The sequence below is a fragment of the Ovis aries genome, chromosome 26, assembly GCF_016772045.2.
Source record: "Ovis aries strain OAR_USU_Benz2616 breed Rambouillet chromosome 26, ARS-UI_Ramb_v3.0, whole genome shotgun sequence".
Taxonomy (NCBI): Eukaryota; Metazoa; Chordata; class Mammalia; order Artiodactyla; family Bovidae; genus Ovis; species Ovis aries.
The window spans coordinates 5,954,508-5,970,677 of NC_056079.1; the positions used below are offsets into that span (position 1 = coordinate 5,954,508).

Consider the following 16,170-nt stretch of genomic DNA (forward strand, 5'->3'; position numbering starts at 1 on the left):
CCCTAAAAGTTTTGAGTCAGTATTTCACAGCAGCTCTCAGTTCAAGTGTTGTACACAGTGGGGGTTGTTTGGGTAGTTGTACTTCATCTCTATTTGAGTAGACATAGAACTAAAAGACTCTTGGACTTGGAGTCAGGAATTAGGAATTTTACTCCTGAATCTTGAGTGACCACGGGCAAGGTACTACCACTTTTATTCTGTCGCCCGAAATGAGGATTGTATGTTTGCTTTTGTCTGAGTTTTCCAAATTGGAGGGTTTCTGAGAGGCATAAGCTTTTTGAGGGCAAGTTTTCTAACAGCTTCCTGCACGGTCTTGTACATGTGGGTGTGTGGTAAGTGCATTAAATGAATGTTGGTTTAAACTGAGAAAGGCACACGAAAGTGCGGTCTAAAGTTTCCTATAAAAACAGTTTAGAAGTTACAGTCTGTTGCCAAGGGGTTTTGTAACTAATACACAGCCACGCTGACTCAACTTCTCTTCTAGGCCTTCCAATATTAAAACATGTGCTGACACCAAGAATAAAGGCAACTCACGTTGCTTTTGATTCTATGAAGGATTATTTGGATGCTGTTTATGATGTTACAGTGGCTTTTGAAGGGTCTGTGGATGATAAAGGGCAGCGGAAGGAAGCACCATCCATGGCTGGTAAGTTTGTTTTCAAGTAGTAAGTCATATATGTTTCTGAATGTGGGATATATTTTTTAAAAGGGTAAGTGTGTTCTATTGTGTTACATTGATATATTTTCAAAATATGTACCCTTGATGTATTTTTTATTAATCTGTAACGGCAGTAATTTCGTTAGCTCTGCTTGGCTGTCCCATTAGTTCTTTGGATTTGCCCAGTATCGTTAACGTGGCCTCTTTCTGCCCAAGGTTCATACACAGAAATGGAAAAGCTCCATAAAGCAAAGGAAGGAGAGATCAGGGAAAATGCTAAGCGAGCAACGCTGAGTTGTGCCCTCGGTCACTGTTCTCTTTATGTGTGTTTTTCATGCAACATTTGTGAACTCTGGTATCGCAGACAAGGAGAAGGACCGTCACGCATGACTTTTTCTTTTTCAACCATGGCCTCAAGTATTAAGGACCTGTGGGCCAGGATTTTAAGTGGGCAGCATGTTTTAGTTCAATATAAGCGCACTCTTGACTGTTGGAGACCTCTGGATGTGGGGCTGGGCAGTGGGAAGCATGTGTTTTCTGCAGCTGCTGGATTTGGAACCGGCTTGTCTAGCGCATCTCAGCAGGATCTCTTGAAGGCAAATGTTCAGAAGGGAGAGTGACTCCCAGAGGAAGGAGGGGAAAGAGGACAGGGGGGTGAGCAGAATGCGGCTGAATGGTGGGAAGTGGCCGGCGGCGGAGGAAGGGCACCCGGGGGGGCCCCATCTGCGGGCTGACCGCTCTCCTGACCCGCCGTCACCGCAGAGCAAAGTGGGAGCTGCAGCAGAAGTGTGCGGGCTTGTCTCTACCAGGCCCCATCCACTTGCTCTCCCCTCCACCGGCACCCCTTGTCTTCATCGCTTGTCTATTGTAGGTACAAATTTAATTTACAAACAAAAGGCAACATATAATACTTTTTACTCTTTTTGAACCATTGAAAGAGTCCTTGACCGAGTTTCACATTTGAAGACGGACATACATGTAGTTATTCAACAGTATTGCCACGAGTTTATCAAGCATTCTTTAGAAAACAAGGCTGAACATATTTTTTTGTTTGTGGAAACCAGATGTAATTCCCATAATAACCTTTTTAGAAGGCTGCTTTTATTAAGTCGAGGTCCCATGGTAAGAACCGTGGGGCGGGCAGGGTCCCCAGGGCGCTGCTGGCCAGGGCCTCGGTGCCCAACCCCGAGCTCCTTCACGTCGTCGCCGCCTGCTCAGGGCCTTTGGGGCTGCTGGTTTCCTGCCCATCACGGAGACCCTCCTGCTCCGCCTGCGGTGGCTTCTCAGACTCGGGGCGGTGTGTAGGCCAGGCCACCTTCCTGCCGTCGCCCTCATCCGAGCTGTGGCCTTGTCCCTGACGAAGGCACCCCTTCGTAGCTCACAGAGCTTTTGCACTCCCAGGGCACAGCGTGTATAGAAGGCAGTGCTTGGTGTTGGTGACTCCATCTCCTCACAGTTAGGCCAGAAGTGCCTTTTGGGGGCACACGTCTTAGGGCTGGGTTTCCCAGGCCTGGCCCTTCCTCCCGGTGCTCCGCTTGTTCAGCACCTTAGCTGGCTTTGGGTTGTCTGGACACAGGGCCTCTAGTTTTGAAAAGGTTGGTTTTTCTCTTACGTTCAGAAGCCACGTACAAAAAAAAATTATTTCATTTCAGTCAGTTAAGAATAAATATTTCTTCAAGCAAAAACACACCAGAGTAGAACCAGAAGACTGAAGACAAGGGGTAGGGGAAAAAAGCTAATTTCCTTAATGTACAAAATGTACCTATAAACTGATATGATCGGTCACTCAGTAGGAAAATGAGTAAAGGGTAAGAACAGCCAGTTCACAGAAAAAAATGTTCAAAAAAAGTCAAAAACCATATTTTGCTATCAAACTGGCAGAAGCCTCAAATAACAGGTTAGATCCCATGCCTGTGGGTGAGTAAAGTGTCCCAGGGACTTTTGCACTTTGTTGGTAGGAGGAGTGCAGCACTTTTTTCCATAAAGTTTCCAGATGGTTCATTGATGTGCCATAGGCCAGTGTGGCTCCCAGCCCTGCAGGGGAACTGCCTCCATCCGAGTTCCCTGGGGTGCCTCAGCCTGGCTGCTCACAGGCTGTCCTGAGCGGGGGCGGGGCTGTGTGCCCGTGACCCTGCAGGGATGACCCTGCCAGGACCCTCCTGGTGACCCGAGTCTGGCAGCCGGGGCCTCCCAGCAGAGCGGGAGGCTGCAGGCAGTGAGCCGTGTCCTTCCCATTTCATGGTCTGTTCCGCTCAGGGCCCATCAGGGGGTCCTCCTGCGCTTGCCTGCTTTTTCCAACAGTATCCAAGTGCTTCTGTGGACAGAGTCCATTGGGCAGAGGTGAGACAGGGCCACTTGAGTGTGATTGATTTATAACTCTTGTTTGTAAAATGAGTGTTACACTGGAAGAAATTGTGAGCTAAAGGACGACAATTGATATTCTGTTCAAGTATTTTATATAGTTCTCGGGTAACTTTTTCTTTTAATATTTTCTTATATGAAAATAAGATATACTTGAAGGGGAAAATTACAGGTAACTCAGAAGGAAAAAAACTACAAACTCACCTGTTCAGATACAACCCCAGATAACACCTCAGATATTTTTCTCAGAGTCTTTTGTAATGTCTGTATGTTGGTGTGTATATCTGCCTGTATGTATTTATATAGACATACATGTATATAAATGTGTGTGTGTGTGGTTCTTTTTTTTTTTTTTGGCTTAAGAGTGTCATGAAAATCTTTACATGTCATTGTATACACTTAACATGATTTTTTTAAAGACTACATACTGTTCATCGGTGTGCACGTATAACCGTTTACCTACTCCGTTTTTTGTTGGGTTCAGGTCGAATTGTTCTGCTCTTGGTTTTTCCCAGAGGGACAGGGGCGGGTTATGAGCCAGGCAGGGCGCAGAGGCCCCTGGGTTGCGCCCCGCCCCTCTCACCCGGCTCCACAGGCACAGAGCAGTGCGACTCGGTTACTCCGGAGACTCGGCCTTGTGACCTGTCTAGAGCCTTGGAAGACTTCCTGTGCGGCCCTGGAATACAGTATACTGTAGGGACCTGCTGGGAAAGCTGTAGTCAGAAAAAAAATCACACCTTAATTAGAATAATTTTCCCTACATTCCCTAAATATTATGGGGTAATTTTTGCTCATGCCCTGTGAAATGTGCCCCAACTGAAATAGTTTTTACTAAAGTAGACATAGGAGCTTATGAAATACTGAAGAAAGTATTTCCGTCACTCATTTCTTGTCTCTGGTGGGAGTACCTCCTGGATGTCGCTGGCACTGATCTGAGCTTGTATGGTCTGTATCTGGATTCCTGACCACAGGGACTTGGCTTGACTCCACTGCTAACAACGCTGGGCCTTGCTTCCTTCACCCCCACAAAAGAATGATAGTCCTGGCCTGCAGAGGTGCATGAAAGGTCAAGTGAAGTGACATGCACAAACGTGAGATGTAAATACCAAAATACTATGTACATTCTTAGGTTTTCCTGATGGTTCAGACGGTTAAGAATCTGCCTGCAATGCGGGAGACCTGGGTTCAGTCCCTGGGTTTGGAAGATCCCCTGGAGAAGGGAATGGCAACCCACTCCAAAATACTTGCCTGGAGAATTCCGTGGACAGAGGAGCCTGGCAGGCTACGGTCCACAGGGTCAAAGAGTCGGACATGACTGAGCGACTTTCACATGTACCTTCTAGGTGAGAGAAAGCCAAAAGTGTCCAGGGGACCTTCAGGGTCCTTTCTCACACTGGCGTCATTAAGGATGGGTGACACGCTCCAAACACTTGAGTTCACATGCATTCGTTTCTGACCCCACAAGTGCAGCTGGTTTCGTATCCTTGCAGATTCTGTATACCTGTGCCCTGGGACTCGGGGGACATCCAGGGTAAATGCAGTGTCAACCAGATACCTGCCTAATTAAGGGGCAGGAAATGTTAGGGGCAAGTGTAGATGATTAAGTGAAGGCAGGAAAGTTGGTGCCAGCTCCTGCATTTTTACGTATCAAAAATAGAAATAGGGTGAGGTGAGGAGCCACGTGCAGCCAGCAAATTCCAATGACTGACACTCCACACATGTGTGTGCTGGGTCCTGTCCTGCCCCATCACCCTCACGACAGCCTCCTGGGCCGGGTCTGCTACTGTCACGTCTTGTGGACGGACACACGTGGAAAAGTGTGCAGAGAGGCTGCACGCTGAGCTCTGCCCAGGCTGGTGAGGGGTCAGAGCCCAGGCCACCTGACTCACTGTCTGTGCTCATCACCCGTGCACAGTTCTGCTCCTGAAAGCACTTCCTACACTGAAGTCTTCGATTTAAAGAAAACGGAACTTGAGGAAAAGAAAGAAAAGTATTGTAAAAGTGCAGTCTTCCTATGGCAGTGTTTTGCACATTTATCAACAAGGCTAGTTCACTTCTAAGAGTATATAAACAATAAGATAATTTTTGATGACTGAAATGCGTTACTGAGGCTTGACACCAGAAATGGAAGAAAACAGTTGCAGAGAGAATTCACAAGAAGGGCTGAGTGCAGGGTCCAGAGGTGGAGACTTTAAGGATCAGCTTCCTGTCTTCCTCCAGCTTTACAACACACCAGCCACTGTTTCCTGAACACACCTGTGAGCACATTCCAACTTGAGATAAACGGTCTTGTCCCCCTACTTGCATGCCCACCCAGGGAACATAGTTGTCTCTTAAATCTCTTAGCAATATTTCCTTCTTCTCCAGGAATTTAAATATGCTAGCATGGTCATGTCCTCACAGAAAGTCACATCCAAAAAAGGAAATTTCCGGGCTCAAAGTTCTTTCTTATCTTGGAATAAGTCCTGACCTCATCCCTTGTGCAACCTGGGCTGAAAAAAAAGACTTTGCTAATTTTTAGGTTAGCATTTTTTAGGAACTAGCTGTTGAAAGGCCCACAGCTATTCCACAAAAAGAAATTTGGTTCCCAGAGCAACTGGAATACGTTAAAATATGGCAAGGATCAGGGAAGCAAGGCGCACCAGTGAGTAGACACCACTGGCAACTCACGGAGTTGGGGGTGGGCGGAGGCCTGTGGAGCCGTGGCAGAGCCACGAGTCAGTGCTGGGGTCTGAGGGGTAGGGTGGCTCCATGTGCCCAGTGCTTTCCCAGGCACATCCATCCGGTCCCAGTGACCTGTGGCAAGCACTCGGCCCCATGAAGGCGACTGGTGGGGCTGAGGGTGGTTGGCATACGGGGATCCTTTAGAGGGTGGGTGCATACTTCTGGTCCTGACCTGGGCTGCCTGTACAACTTACAACACTTGTTGTATGAGAAGTACCATCTGGTTGATTAAACTCATGACCTAGGGAACTATGGGAGACTTGGAACTTATACTGCTTCAGCCTGAAACCCCAGACCACCAGTTTGTAATCTTTATTTTTGTTTTGTCTTTGCTAAAGAAAAACTCTGAACTTTGTTTTAAAACTTTTTTAAACCTCATTTCGTTAGTATTTTATATAACTGAATTCTAAACTAATAAAAATGAAATATTTTTGTTTCTTGTTAGAATTTCTCTGCAAAGAATGTCCAAAAATTCATATTCACATTGATCGTATAGACAAAAAAAATATCCCAGAAGAACAAGTATCCATGAAAAGATGGCTTCATGAGCGTTTTGAAATAAAAGATAAGTGAGTAATGATAGTTCTCGCCCTTCAAATATGTTGGCTCAACTTGGTCACTATAGTAAACAATGTGAAATGAGTGTAAACAGATTACTGTCTTAAGAATGCTTTTTACAAACTCAAATCTCATTCCATGTTTTGTCTCTTCATGTTTTAATCTTGACAGTTACAAGTCACTATGAAAGATCTTGTTATGGGGGCTGTCCATCATTATTTACCACATTTCAGTAATTTGTGTAAGATGGAAAGTGTTTTTTACAAAAAGAGACACTCAGAAAGCTTCGCATTGTGATGCTTCAGGCCTGGGGGAGGGTGTGTAGCCTGAGGGCCAGCGGGGCGTGGGGAATCCAGCCTAGGTGGAGGATGGTGCCTCACATGTATGTGGAACTGACCCCAGGGCATTTGTTGGAAAAACAAGGGGCAGTTGACATTTTTGTGACCAAAGTGTCATTTTGCTGTTAGTGTTTTGGGGCCTAAACAGTTTCTGGGGTTGACCTGGTGTCTCTCCTGCTAATAACATGACTTTGGAGCAAATGTTGAGTGTTACTCTGAGTACCAGGTGGGGGCCTCTCGGGATCGAGGGGAGCCTGTGAGGCTCCCTGTGATTTACACAAATTCCTAAAAGTAGAAGTTTTAGAATTTTGTTTTTAGGAAGATAAAAACTGAGTTAACTTCAGGATATATTATTACTGTTTGTTTTGCTATCAGTGGATATTTTTTCTGTTTTTTTAAAGCTGTGTTTTAAATATTGATGCTTTTTTCCCTCTTCTTGAAAAAACTGGATCCATGAGTTATAGGATGTACCATTAAAATGACTTTTTAATGTCTAGAAACTCCAATTAAAGCAACTCTTTGGGTATTTCCTTATAAGGACTTGTAACTTCTCTAACAGGCACCCAATAAATATTTGTTGAATTAAAATATTTAAATGACTAAATCTGAAAGTTAAAGCAATTTTCTTTTTTCATTCTGGCCATAGATTGCTTATAGAATTCTATGATTCACCGGACCCAGAAAGAAGAAACAAATTTCCTGGAGAAAGTGTTAATTCTAAGCTAAGTCTCAAGAAAACCTTACCATCATTCTTGATCTTAAGTGGTTTGACTGCTGGTTTGCTTATGACTGAGGCCGGAAGGAAACTGTATGTGAAAACCTGGATCTATGGAACCTTGATTGGCTGCTTGTGGGTTAGTATTAAAGCATAAACGAGTAGCTGTCTCCAGGTGGTGGGATGCGCTGCGCTGTTTCTTGTTGGTGGCTGCGCGTTACATCCGATTGCTCCTGAATTTAATAAGAAGTGTAAATAAAGCCTTGTTGATTGAACATTGGATAAAATAGAATTTCTGACTAAAGCCAATATTCAGTTGGTCTTGGGCAAACATACACAGTTTTGCAACTTCAGTCCAGAAGCTGTTGGAAAGGGAAAAGGTAAACAGAGTTTATATTATTCTTGGCATTTCCTGTGAACTAATGTCAACTGCAGAAGATTGTTAGGATTGTATAATTTGTGTTGTATCAAATAGTGGCATTCATGAACATTAATTTGCAATATATTTTGCTGTATTCATTTTCAACTTTTTAAAGACTTGACTGGGCCAGCTCTTATCACTAAAGTACTTAGTGTCTTGCAGCTGTGAAATATTTTGCCTTTTGTTTAATTTCTCCAAGTCAATGAAAGAAATTGTAGTTAATCAAGAAGGGCACAAGGAAAGGGCTGGGGAGTGTTGGTGGGAGAAGCTCTGTGTTAGCACGGGCTTTTATTGTATTATGTTGTTAGCTAATTACACTTGGTATTTGCAAAGTAGTATTTCTAATATTTACTGAAACAGCTTCATTTGCACACCCTGTACTCTATACAAAAGAATAATGTAAAAAAAATGAGAAGTTAAAATTGTGATCCAGATTCATTGTAGCAGAACTTGAAATTGCTCAGCTTTTTGAAGATTTAGGCTAAGCTCCTAGAACTTCATGACATTTGTGCCATAAGTACTTGAAAACCTTAAGATTTCCTGTTATTTTTTTATGTTGAAATAATCAGTGTGAACCTTTGTTAGACCTGAGTCCACAGATATTTAAGACGGTGGGAGCTCTCAGACACCTGACTAGACTTACTAGCATGTGCCTTTTGCCTGTTACCCTTGGGTTCAGCGAAATGTCTAATCCAAAAATCATGTTTTTATGTCATCATGGTTGGTTTCCGTTCTACTCGAGTTCCTTTCCTCCAGATCATCAGCAGAGGTGCTGCCTACAGCGGACATGGGGCCTCACCGGAAGCACTGTGTCCTGACGCAGGCCTCACCCGGAAGTGCTATGTCCTGACGCAGGCTTCAACCGTTTAAGCTCTTGTGAGCCAGCCCACTGCCCGCGGCAAAGGCTTTTTGTGGTGTTTTACGTCAAGAAGTCGCCTTCCTCAAGCCAGTAAATACAGACTTAATCCATCAGGACAGAGTGAGTTTGTTTAGTTCCCGTTAGTGTTAATGAGGCCACGTAATTCATCAGAGTCACCTGAAAAGAAGAGTGATGTTTCAGGAACCATGTCACACAATTTTCAGTCCTGGAACAACAAACCCTCAAGAAGAGGACCTTTTAAAGTGTGATCTGCTCTACTTTTATGTTACAATTCAAGCTCGATTGCCTATTAGTCCCTTAAGATACCCATTTCTGCTTCCAGGTAATGAGTTTTTGCTGTAAAATTGTATCAGTGCCCCAGATGAAATACACCTCTTAAATCACGATAAACAAAATAGAAATAATAAGAGAAATTTTGTCTGGTTTTCCAGAAGCAGAGTAAGTTATTTCAAGAAACCCCTCTGAAGAGTTGGGTCGTATGAACTGGTTCGTGCATAGTTTAGTATGTGTATGTATGTACACAGATGAGTGTGTGATGTGTGTGCACACATAGTCCCACAGGATCCCATCGGCCTCATTATAAATGAAGGTGCAGGTAAAACTTTTGTTTTTATGCCACATTGCAGTTCTCTTACCCTCTAAAGCACAATTATGTCAATGCCATGTCTTTGTTAAATACTCTCTTTCAACAGTCCTAAACTTAGGAACTATTTCTAATTTGATCACAATAAATGTAAGTTGTGTAACTTATTTTGAATGTCATGGATATGCTCTAAATTTAAATTTTAAGAAGCAATACCACTGGAATTATGTTGACTATAACTGATTTGAAGAAGGCCAAGTGAGCTGCACAAGATCACTTGAACAGCATGTTTCTTATAACTACCCTTATATTCTTCTCACAAAAGGTCTATAAAATGTTTAAATTTTTTTTGTATCAAAGTATTTCAAAAATTAGAAGCTTCTTTTTAACATGTATTGCTATGACTTGAATTTTCTGAAATTAAGAACTCTATATACCAGTAAATCATTTCACATAATATCATTTAAGGTTTTGTTTATATTATTGTTGACTTACGGCTTAGTACTTGTTTTTTCTTTAAAAGACTGCAGTCAATGTGCATGCTTTTATCTTTTTCACAAAAGGGTGTGTTTCGATGAAAGTAAAAGAGATAATAAAATCTTTCACTGTCTCTGATGTCTGTGCTATTTAACATTTTGTGACCCAAAAATTCACCAACGGTCTCTCTTTACATAAAATAGGCCTTATGGCTGGCCCTGCATTCTGAAATAGTATTGAGCAATTTTTTTAAAGTACATTAAAATCTTCAAAATTGTGATACAGTGTGTTAATTTGGTTATATAAGTTCATCCATATATTTTATAAGATTTATGAATGAATGTTAGTAGCTCAGTTGTGTCTGACTCTTTTGGCCCCAGGGACTGTAGCCTGCCAGGCTGCTCTGTCCTTGGGATTCTCCAGGCAAGAATACTGGAGTAGGTTGCCATTCCCTGCTCCAAGGGATGTTCCTGACGCAGGCAGATTCTTTCCCGTCTGAACCACCAGGGAAGCTTATAAGATGTATGGTGATTATTAATTGTTTGACAGTTTTGAAATTACTAAGATACCACACTGAAACATGTCAGATGCTTAAAATTAGCCAGGTTGGTGAGTCAAGAGTGAATCCAACTGATCCTTACATCACCCATACTGGTGACTTCTTTCATCTGTATCATTTCCGTGTAATTTTTTTTTTTCATGGTACAATTCTCCTTTATATCCAGATTCAGTTCAGTTCAGTTCAATTGCTCAGTCATGTCTGACTCTTCAACTCCATGGGCTGCAGTATGTCAGACCTTCCTGTCCATCACCAACAGCCAGGACATACTCAAACTCATGTTTATCGAGTCGGTGATGCCATCCAACTGTCTCATCTTCTGTCATCCCCTTCTCCTCCCTCCTTCAATCTTTCCCAGCATCAGGGTCTTTCCAAATGAGTCAGTTCTTCGCATCAGTCCTTCCAATGAACACCCAGGACTGATCTTCTTTAGGGTGGACTGGTTGGATCTCCTTGCAGTCCAAGAGACTATCAAGCGTCTTCTCCAGCACTACAGTTCAAAAGCATCAATTCTTCCGGTGCTTGGCTTTCTTCACAGTCCAACTCCCAGATCCATACATGACCACTGGAAAAACCATAGCCTTGACTAGACAGACCTTTGATTTCAAAGTAATATCCAGGTTACATAAATTTTATTGTTTCTTTCATAATGTTATATGGTTTATACTTACCTTCATTGAATAAGTCCATATCAGTAAAATGATCTGACTAAGCTGACCATTAAAACTAAGAAATGTTGTATAACCTTTGCCCATGAAGCATAGGTGCAAAGTAACTGCCAGATGTATAGCAGACTCACATTTGAGAAAATGGAGAAATGTCTATCCTGGGATTTCATGTGTACAATTGCAAATGTATACAGTAAAAATAAACTGTAATCCTAATAAGATTTGTTCTTCAAGTGTTAGCTTGAGGAAGAGGTTTTCTTGGCACATATTCCAGATACCACCTTGTAATAACATATATCTTTGCTTATAAGTAGGAATTTGAAGGAGGGGCAATCTCTGTTATGAGTTACACCTACTTTTAAACTAAACATTGGCTAACTTGGAATCTTACGTTACGATTTAGTATAACTGTCTTTATAAACACAGTAACTGAACCTAACACCTTACACAGGTAAAATCTCCATGGACTGAATCTAAAACTTTTTTTATTCAGATGTTTTGATGTGCCATTTGGCAGTCACTTATCTGTGTCAGTTTATAGTTACAACATCACATTAGCCCCAAGATTTCACTGATGTTTTTTCAAATTTGTGGATAATTAAGTAAATTCGTTACTTCTGCTAACTGGGGAAACATTCTGGGACTATTTATACGTGAGGTCAAAGAGAGAGTTCAGTCAGTCAGGTCCGACTCTGCGACCCCATGAACAGCAGCACGCCAGGCTTCCCTGTCCATCACCAACTCCCGGAGCTTGCTCAAACTCATGTCCATTGAATCGGTGATGCCATCCAACCATCTCCTCCTTTGCCATCCTCTTTTCCTTCTGCCTTCAATCTTTCCCAACATCAAGGTATCAAAAAATATAGGTTTCAAAAAATATTAAGTTTTCAAATATTAAGTTTCACTCTCCTATTTCACTTTTATCAAGAAGTTCTTAAGTTCCTCTTCACTTTCTGCCATAAGGATGGTGTCATCTGCATATCTGAGTTTATTGGTATTTCTCCCAGCAATCTTGATTCCAGCTTGTGCTTCATCCAGCCCAGCATTTTGCATGACATAGGTTAAATAAGCAGGGTGACAATATACAGCCTTGACTTACTCCTTTCCCAATTTGGAACCAGTTTGTTGTTCCATGTCTGGTTCTAACTTGATTCTTGACCTGAATACAGATTTCTCAGGAAGCAGGTAAGGTGGTATGGTATTCCCATTTCTTGAAGAATTTTCCACAATTTGTTGTGATCCACACAGTCAAAGGCTTTGGCATAGTCAATAAAGCAGAAGTAGATGTTTTTCTGGAACTCTCTTGCTTTTTCTGTGATCCAACGGATGTTAGCAATTTGATCTCTGGTTCCTCTGCCTTTTCTAAAACCAGCTTGAACATCTGGAAGTTCTCTGTTCATGTATTATTGAAGCCTAGCTTGGAGAATTTTGAGCGTTACTTTGCTAGCATGTGAGATGAGTGCAAATGTGTGGCAGTTTGAGCATTCTTTGGCATTGCCTTTCTTTGGGATTGGAATGAAAACAGAGATTCTTGGTTATTATCCTGAGCGGGGAGAGGGGTGGGAAGGAGCCTGTTTTTCAAAGTCACCCTAAATAGAAAGCTCAATAACTTTTCCTTTGTTGAAGAAAATCTGATTTGTGCAGCAAACTCTGAATAAATGTTTACTGATGGTGGGAAAACAGCTCAGTTATTCATCCATATTAATGATGATTCATGATTTTATCTGTGACTATGTAAGAAAGACATGTTCTGCAACTTTATTTTTATAAATCTTTATGTCTAAAAAAGAATGCTTATTTACTAAAAGTCTAGTCTCCTTATAGTATGTTCGGAATAAATTCTGACTTACATTCTTGGGTTTATTGATGCTTCATTAGTTCAACCAAAAAAGGGAAACTATAAATCTCAAAAAATGAGTTACCTGGCAATATGCATGGGTGCATGCTAAGTCCCTTTAGTTGTGTCTGACTGTGTGACCCTGCGGACTGTGACCCACCAGGCTCCTCTGTCCATGAGATACTCCAGTCAAGGAGACTGGAGTGGGTTGCCATGCCCTCCTCTAGGGGATCTTCCAGACCCAGGGACCAAGCTGGTGTCTCTTTTGTGTCCTCCATTGGCAGGTGGGTTCTTTACCACTAGTGCCACCTGCGAAGCCCCTCCTGGCAATATATGTGATGACAAAGGCTGTGTTTGGAGATAGTTATTTCATATATATGTGATGTAGGTATGTTGCATCGACAAATATAATTATAGAGTATTATATGTTACTTTTGAAGCTCACTTTCCTTTGGTTCTTCCTGAGACATGCTTACTGTCTGGTGGGGCTGTGTGCTAATCCAGGGGCACGATGTCTCATCTGATCCCCACAGCAAGGAACCAACTGTTGGCTGTTGAGAGTGAGCAGGCACCAGATGGACTGCCAGGTTTTGGGTCCCAGATTTGCCACTTGACATTTGACCTTGGGCAAGTTAAAATGGTTTTGTCATTTTTCCAGTGCTTATGTATGGATGTGAGAGTTGGACTGTGAAAAAAGCTGGGCACCGAAGAATTGATGCTTTTAAACTGTGGTGTTGGAGAAGACTCTTGAGAGTCCCTTGGACTGCAAAGAGATCCAACCAGTCCATCCTAAAGGAGATCAGCCCTGGATGTTCATTGGAAGAACTGATGATAAAGCTGAAACTCCAGTACTTTGGCCACCTTATGCAAAGAGTTAACTCATTGGAAAAGACTCCGATGCTGGGAGCGATTGGGGGCAGGAGGAGAACGGGATGACAGAGGATGAGATGGCTGGATGGCATCACCGACTCGATGGATGTGAGTCTGAGTGAACTCTGGGAGTTGGTGATGGACAGGGAGGCCTGGCGTGCTGCGATTCATGGGGTCGCAAAGAGTCTGACACGACTGAGTGACTGAACTGAACTGAAGTTAAATGTAAAGTTTCTGTGACCCAATTTTTAAAAATCTATTAAACAGCCGTAACAATCGTGTTTACCTCAAAGGCTGGCTGAGGTCTCAGTAAGTCAGTGCATCTGAAGTATTCTGTGTAGCACGTGGGATGTAGCAGTACTAAATAAGTCTGGTTCTTCAAATCCTCCCAGCCCTGGTTCTACAGATGAGGAGATTCAGGGTTCAAATAAAGTACACGAAAGTCACTTAACTAATACTTCTGACAGAAAAAAGCACTCCTGCTTCATGAAGATGTAATGCAGTATTTCAAACTTTGTAAGTACCTTTAAAAAGTGGATGATGATAACTCTGATCATAGTTATTTAAAGGTTACAGTGGTTTTTAAAATCTAGATAAAAGAATATAGAGATTAGAACAGGGGAGATTCTCCATCTTTCATAAGAAAAACTCCTGATCTTTCCAGACTGACCCCACGTTGGTCCTGAAGGCTGAGGAGTGTCTGTCCCCTCAGACTGGCAGCACAGACTGCTTCCGAGGTCGGTGAACGTGGTTGTAACAGCGACCTCAAAGGGCTTTCCGTGCAGTGCCGTGTGCGCGCGTGTGTGTGTGTGTGTGCGCGCGCGCGCGCGTGTGCGTGCTTGCGTGCTCAGTTCCTCAGGCGTGTCAGACTCTGCACATTGACTGGCTGTAACCGGCCAGGCTCCTCTGTCCATGGTGTTTTCCAGGCAGGAATACTGCAGTGGGATGTCATTTCCTCCCCCAGAGGATCTTCCCCACCCAGGGATCGAACCTGAGTCTCCTGCATTGGCAGGGGGCTTGTTAACCGTCTGAGCCACCACCGGGGGAGCCCCAAACGACCCTGTATACTGCGTCTATGTATATGTCCATAAGCAGTTCTGCTTTACGCTAGAACTAGCAAGTTTCTTGTTTGAAGTTTTTGGTATACTGTTCTAATTTGGCACGTGACAAGACTAAACTTGATACTGTGAAATGAAATAAAGTATATTTTAAAGGATCAAGGCAACAGTTTATTCCTTTCTTCATGTGTGCTAATGTCTTTATCCTTTTTTTTTTTTTTCTTTTTGCCTCTGTATTCCTTCCCCATGGAGAAGGCAGTGGCACCCCACTCCAGTACTCTTGCCTGGAAAATCCCATGGGCGGGGAAGCCTGATAGGCTGCAGTCCATGGGGTCGCTAAGAGTTGGACACGACTGAGCGACTTCACTTTCACCTTTCACTTTCATGCCCTGGAGAAGGAAATGGCAACCCACTCCAGTGTTCTTGCCTGGAGAATCTCAGGGGTGGGGGAGCCTAGTGGACTGCTGTCTCTGGGGTCGCAAAGAGTCGGACGCGACTGAAGTGACTTAGCAGCAGTTAGCAGTCCTTCCCCATCTGTTTCTAGAAGTTGAATAAAGGACTTTAGGTCAGAAGTAACTCCACACAGAGCACCCTCCCCCGGCCCTTCTCTCAGGGAGCTCCAGGCCCCGAGCTTGTCTGACACGCTTAGCTCCTGTGCCCACGCTGGTGTCTGCTGGCTCCCGGTGTCGAGTGTGTTGCTTTGTTTGCTGACACATTTTATTTCTAACTGCTGGCCCGGCTCTAACCTGCATGTGTTTCTGGCATTGTCTTCTGGTGGGCAGACTGGTCTACAGGATGACAGAAGTCGGTTGGGGCTTGTGGGTCCTGAGATTCCATCCCAGTTCCTGGCATACTAGGTGCCCAGCGTGTTTATTTACCTCACTCGATAGATACAGTGAAACTGAAAGGAGCTCAGTCATGTCCGGCTCTTTGCGACCCCATGGAATTCTGCCAGGCTCCTCAGTCCATGGAATTCTCCAGGCAAGAAGACTGGAGTGGGTAGCTATTCCCTTCTCCGGGGGATCTTCCCAACCCCAGGGACTGAACCCAGATCTCCCACATTGCAGGTGGATTCTTTACTGTCTGAGCCACCAGGGAAGGCCAAGAAAACTAGAGTAGAGTTTTCCAAGGAAAACTGAGTTCCTTCTCAGGGGAGCTTCCTGACCCAGGGACCAAATCAGGGTCTCCTGCATTGAGGTTGATTCTCTACCAGCTGAGCTACCAGAGAGGCCGATTTAATTCAGATGATCATTATATCTACTACTGTGGGCAAGAATCCCTTAGAAGAAAGGGACTCGTGCTCACAGTCCACAAGAGTCTGAAATGCAGTACTTGGGTATAATCTCCAAAATGACAGAATGATCTCTGTTCATTTCCAAGGCAAAGCATTCAATATCACAGTAATCCAAGTCTGTGCCCCAACCACTAATTCTGAAGAAGCTGAAGTTGAATGGTTCTGTGAG

At 43.4% G+C, this 16,170-nt stretch overlaps 1 protein-coding gene across 3 annotated transcripts in view; it reads left to right on the forward strand.

Annotated features, from left to right (window-relative positions):
* The window catches only part of AGPAT5 (1-acylglycerol-3-phosphate O-acyltransferase 5), a 46,154-nt gene extending 36,301 nt beyond the window's left edge, over positions 1 to 9,853 (forward strand). For 2 of the 3 annotated variants that reach the window (XM_060407187.1, XM_027962737.3), the window contains exons 6-9: positions 485 to 646; positions 6,189 to 6,312; positions 7,286 to 7,493; positions 8,532 to 9,853. In XM_060407187.1, coding sequence (XP_060263170.1) covers positions 485 to 646; positions 6,189 to 6,312; positions 7,286 to 7,493; positions 8,532 to 8,645 — 608 coding nt within the window. In that variant the 3' untranslated portion in view covers positions 8,646 to 9,853. Of the gene's footprint in view, positions 1 to 484; positions 647 to 6,188; positions 6,313 to 7,285 lie in introns of all 3 variants that reach the window. The other variant, XM_027962738.3, reaches the window with a different exon arrangement.
* Positions 9,854 to 16,170: the final 6,317 nt, after the last annotated feature.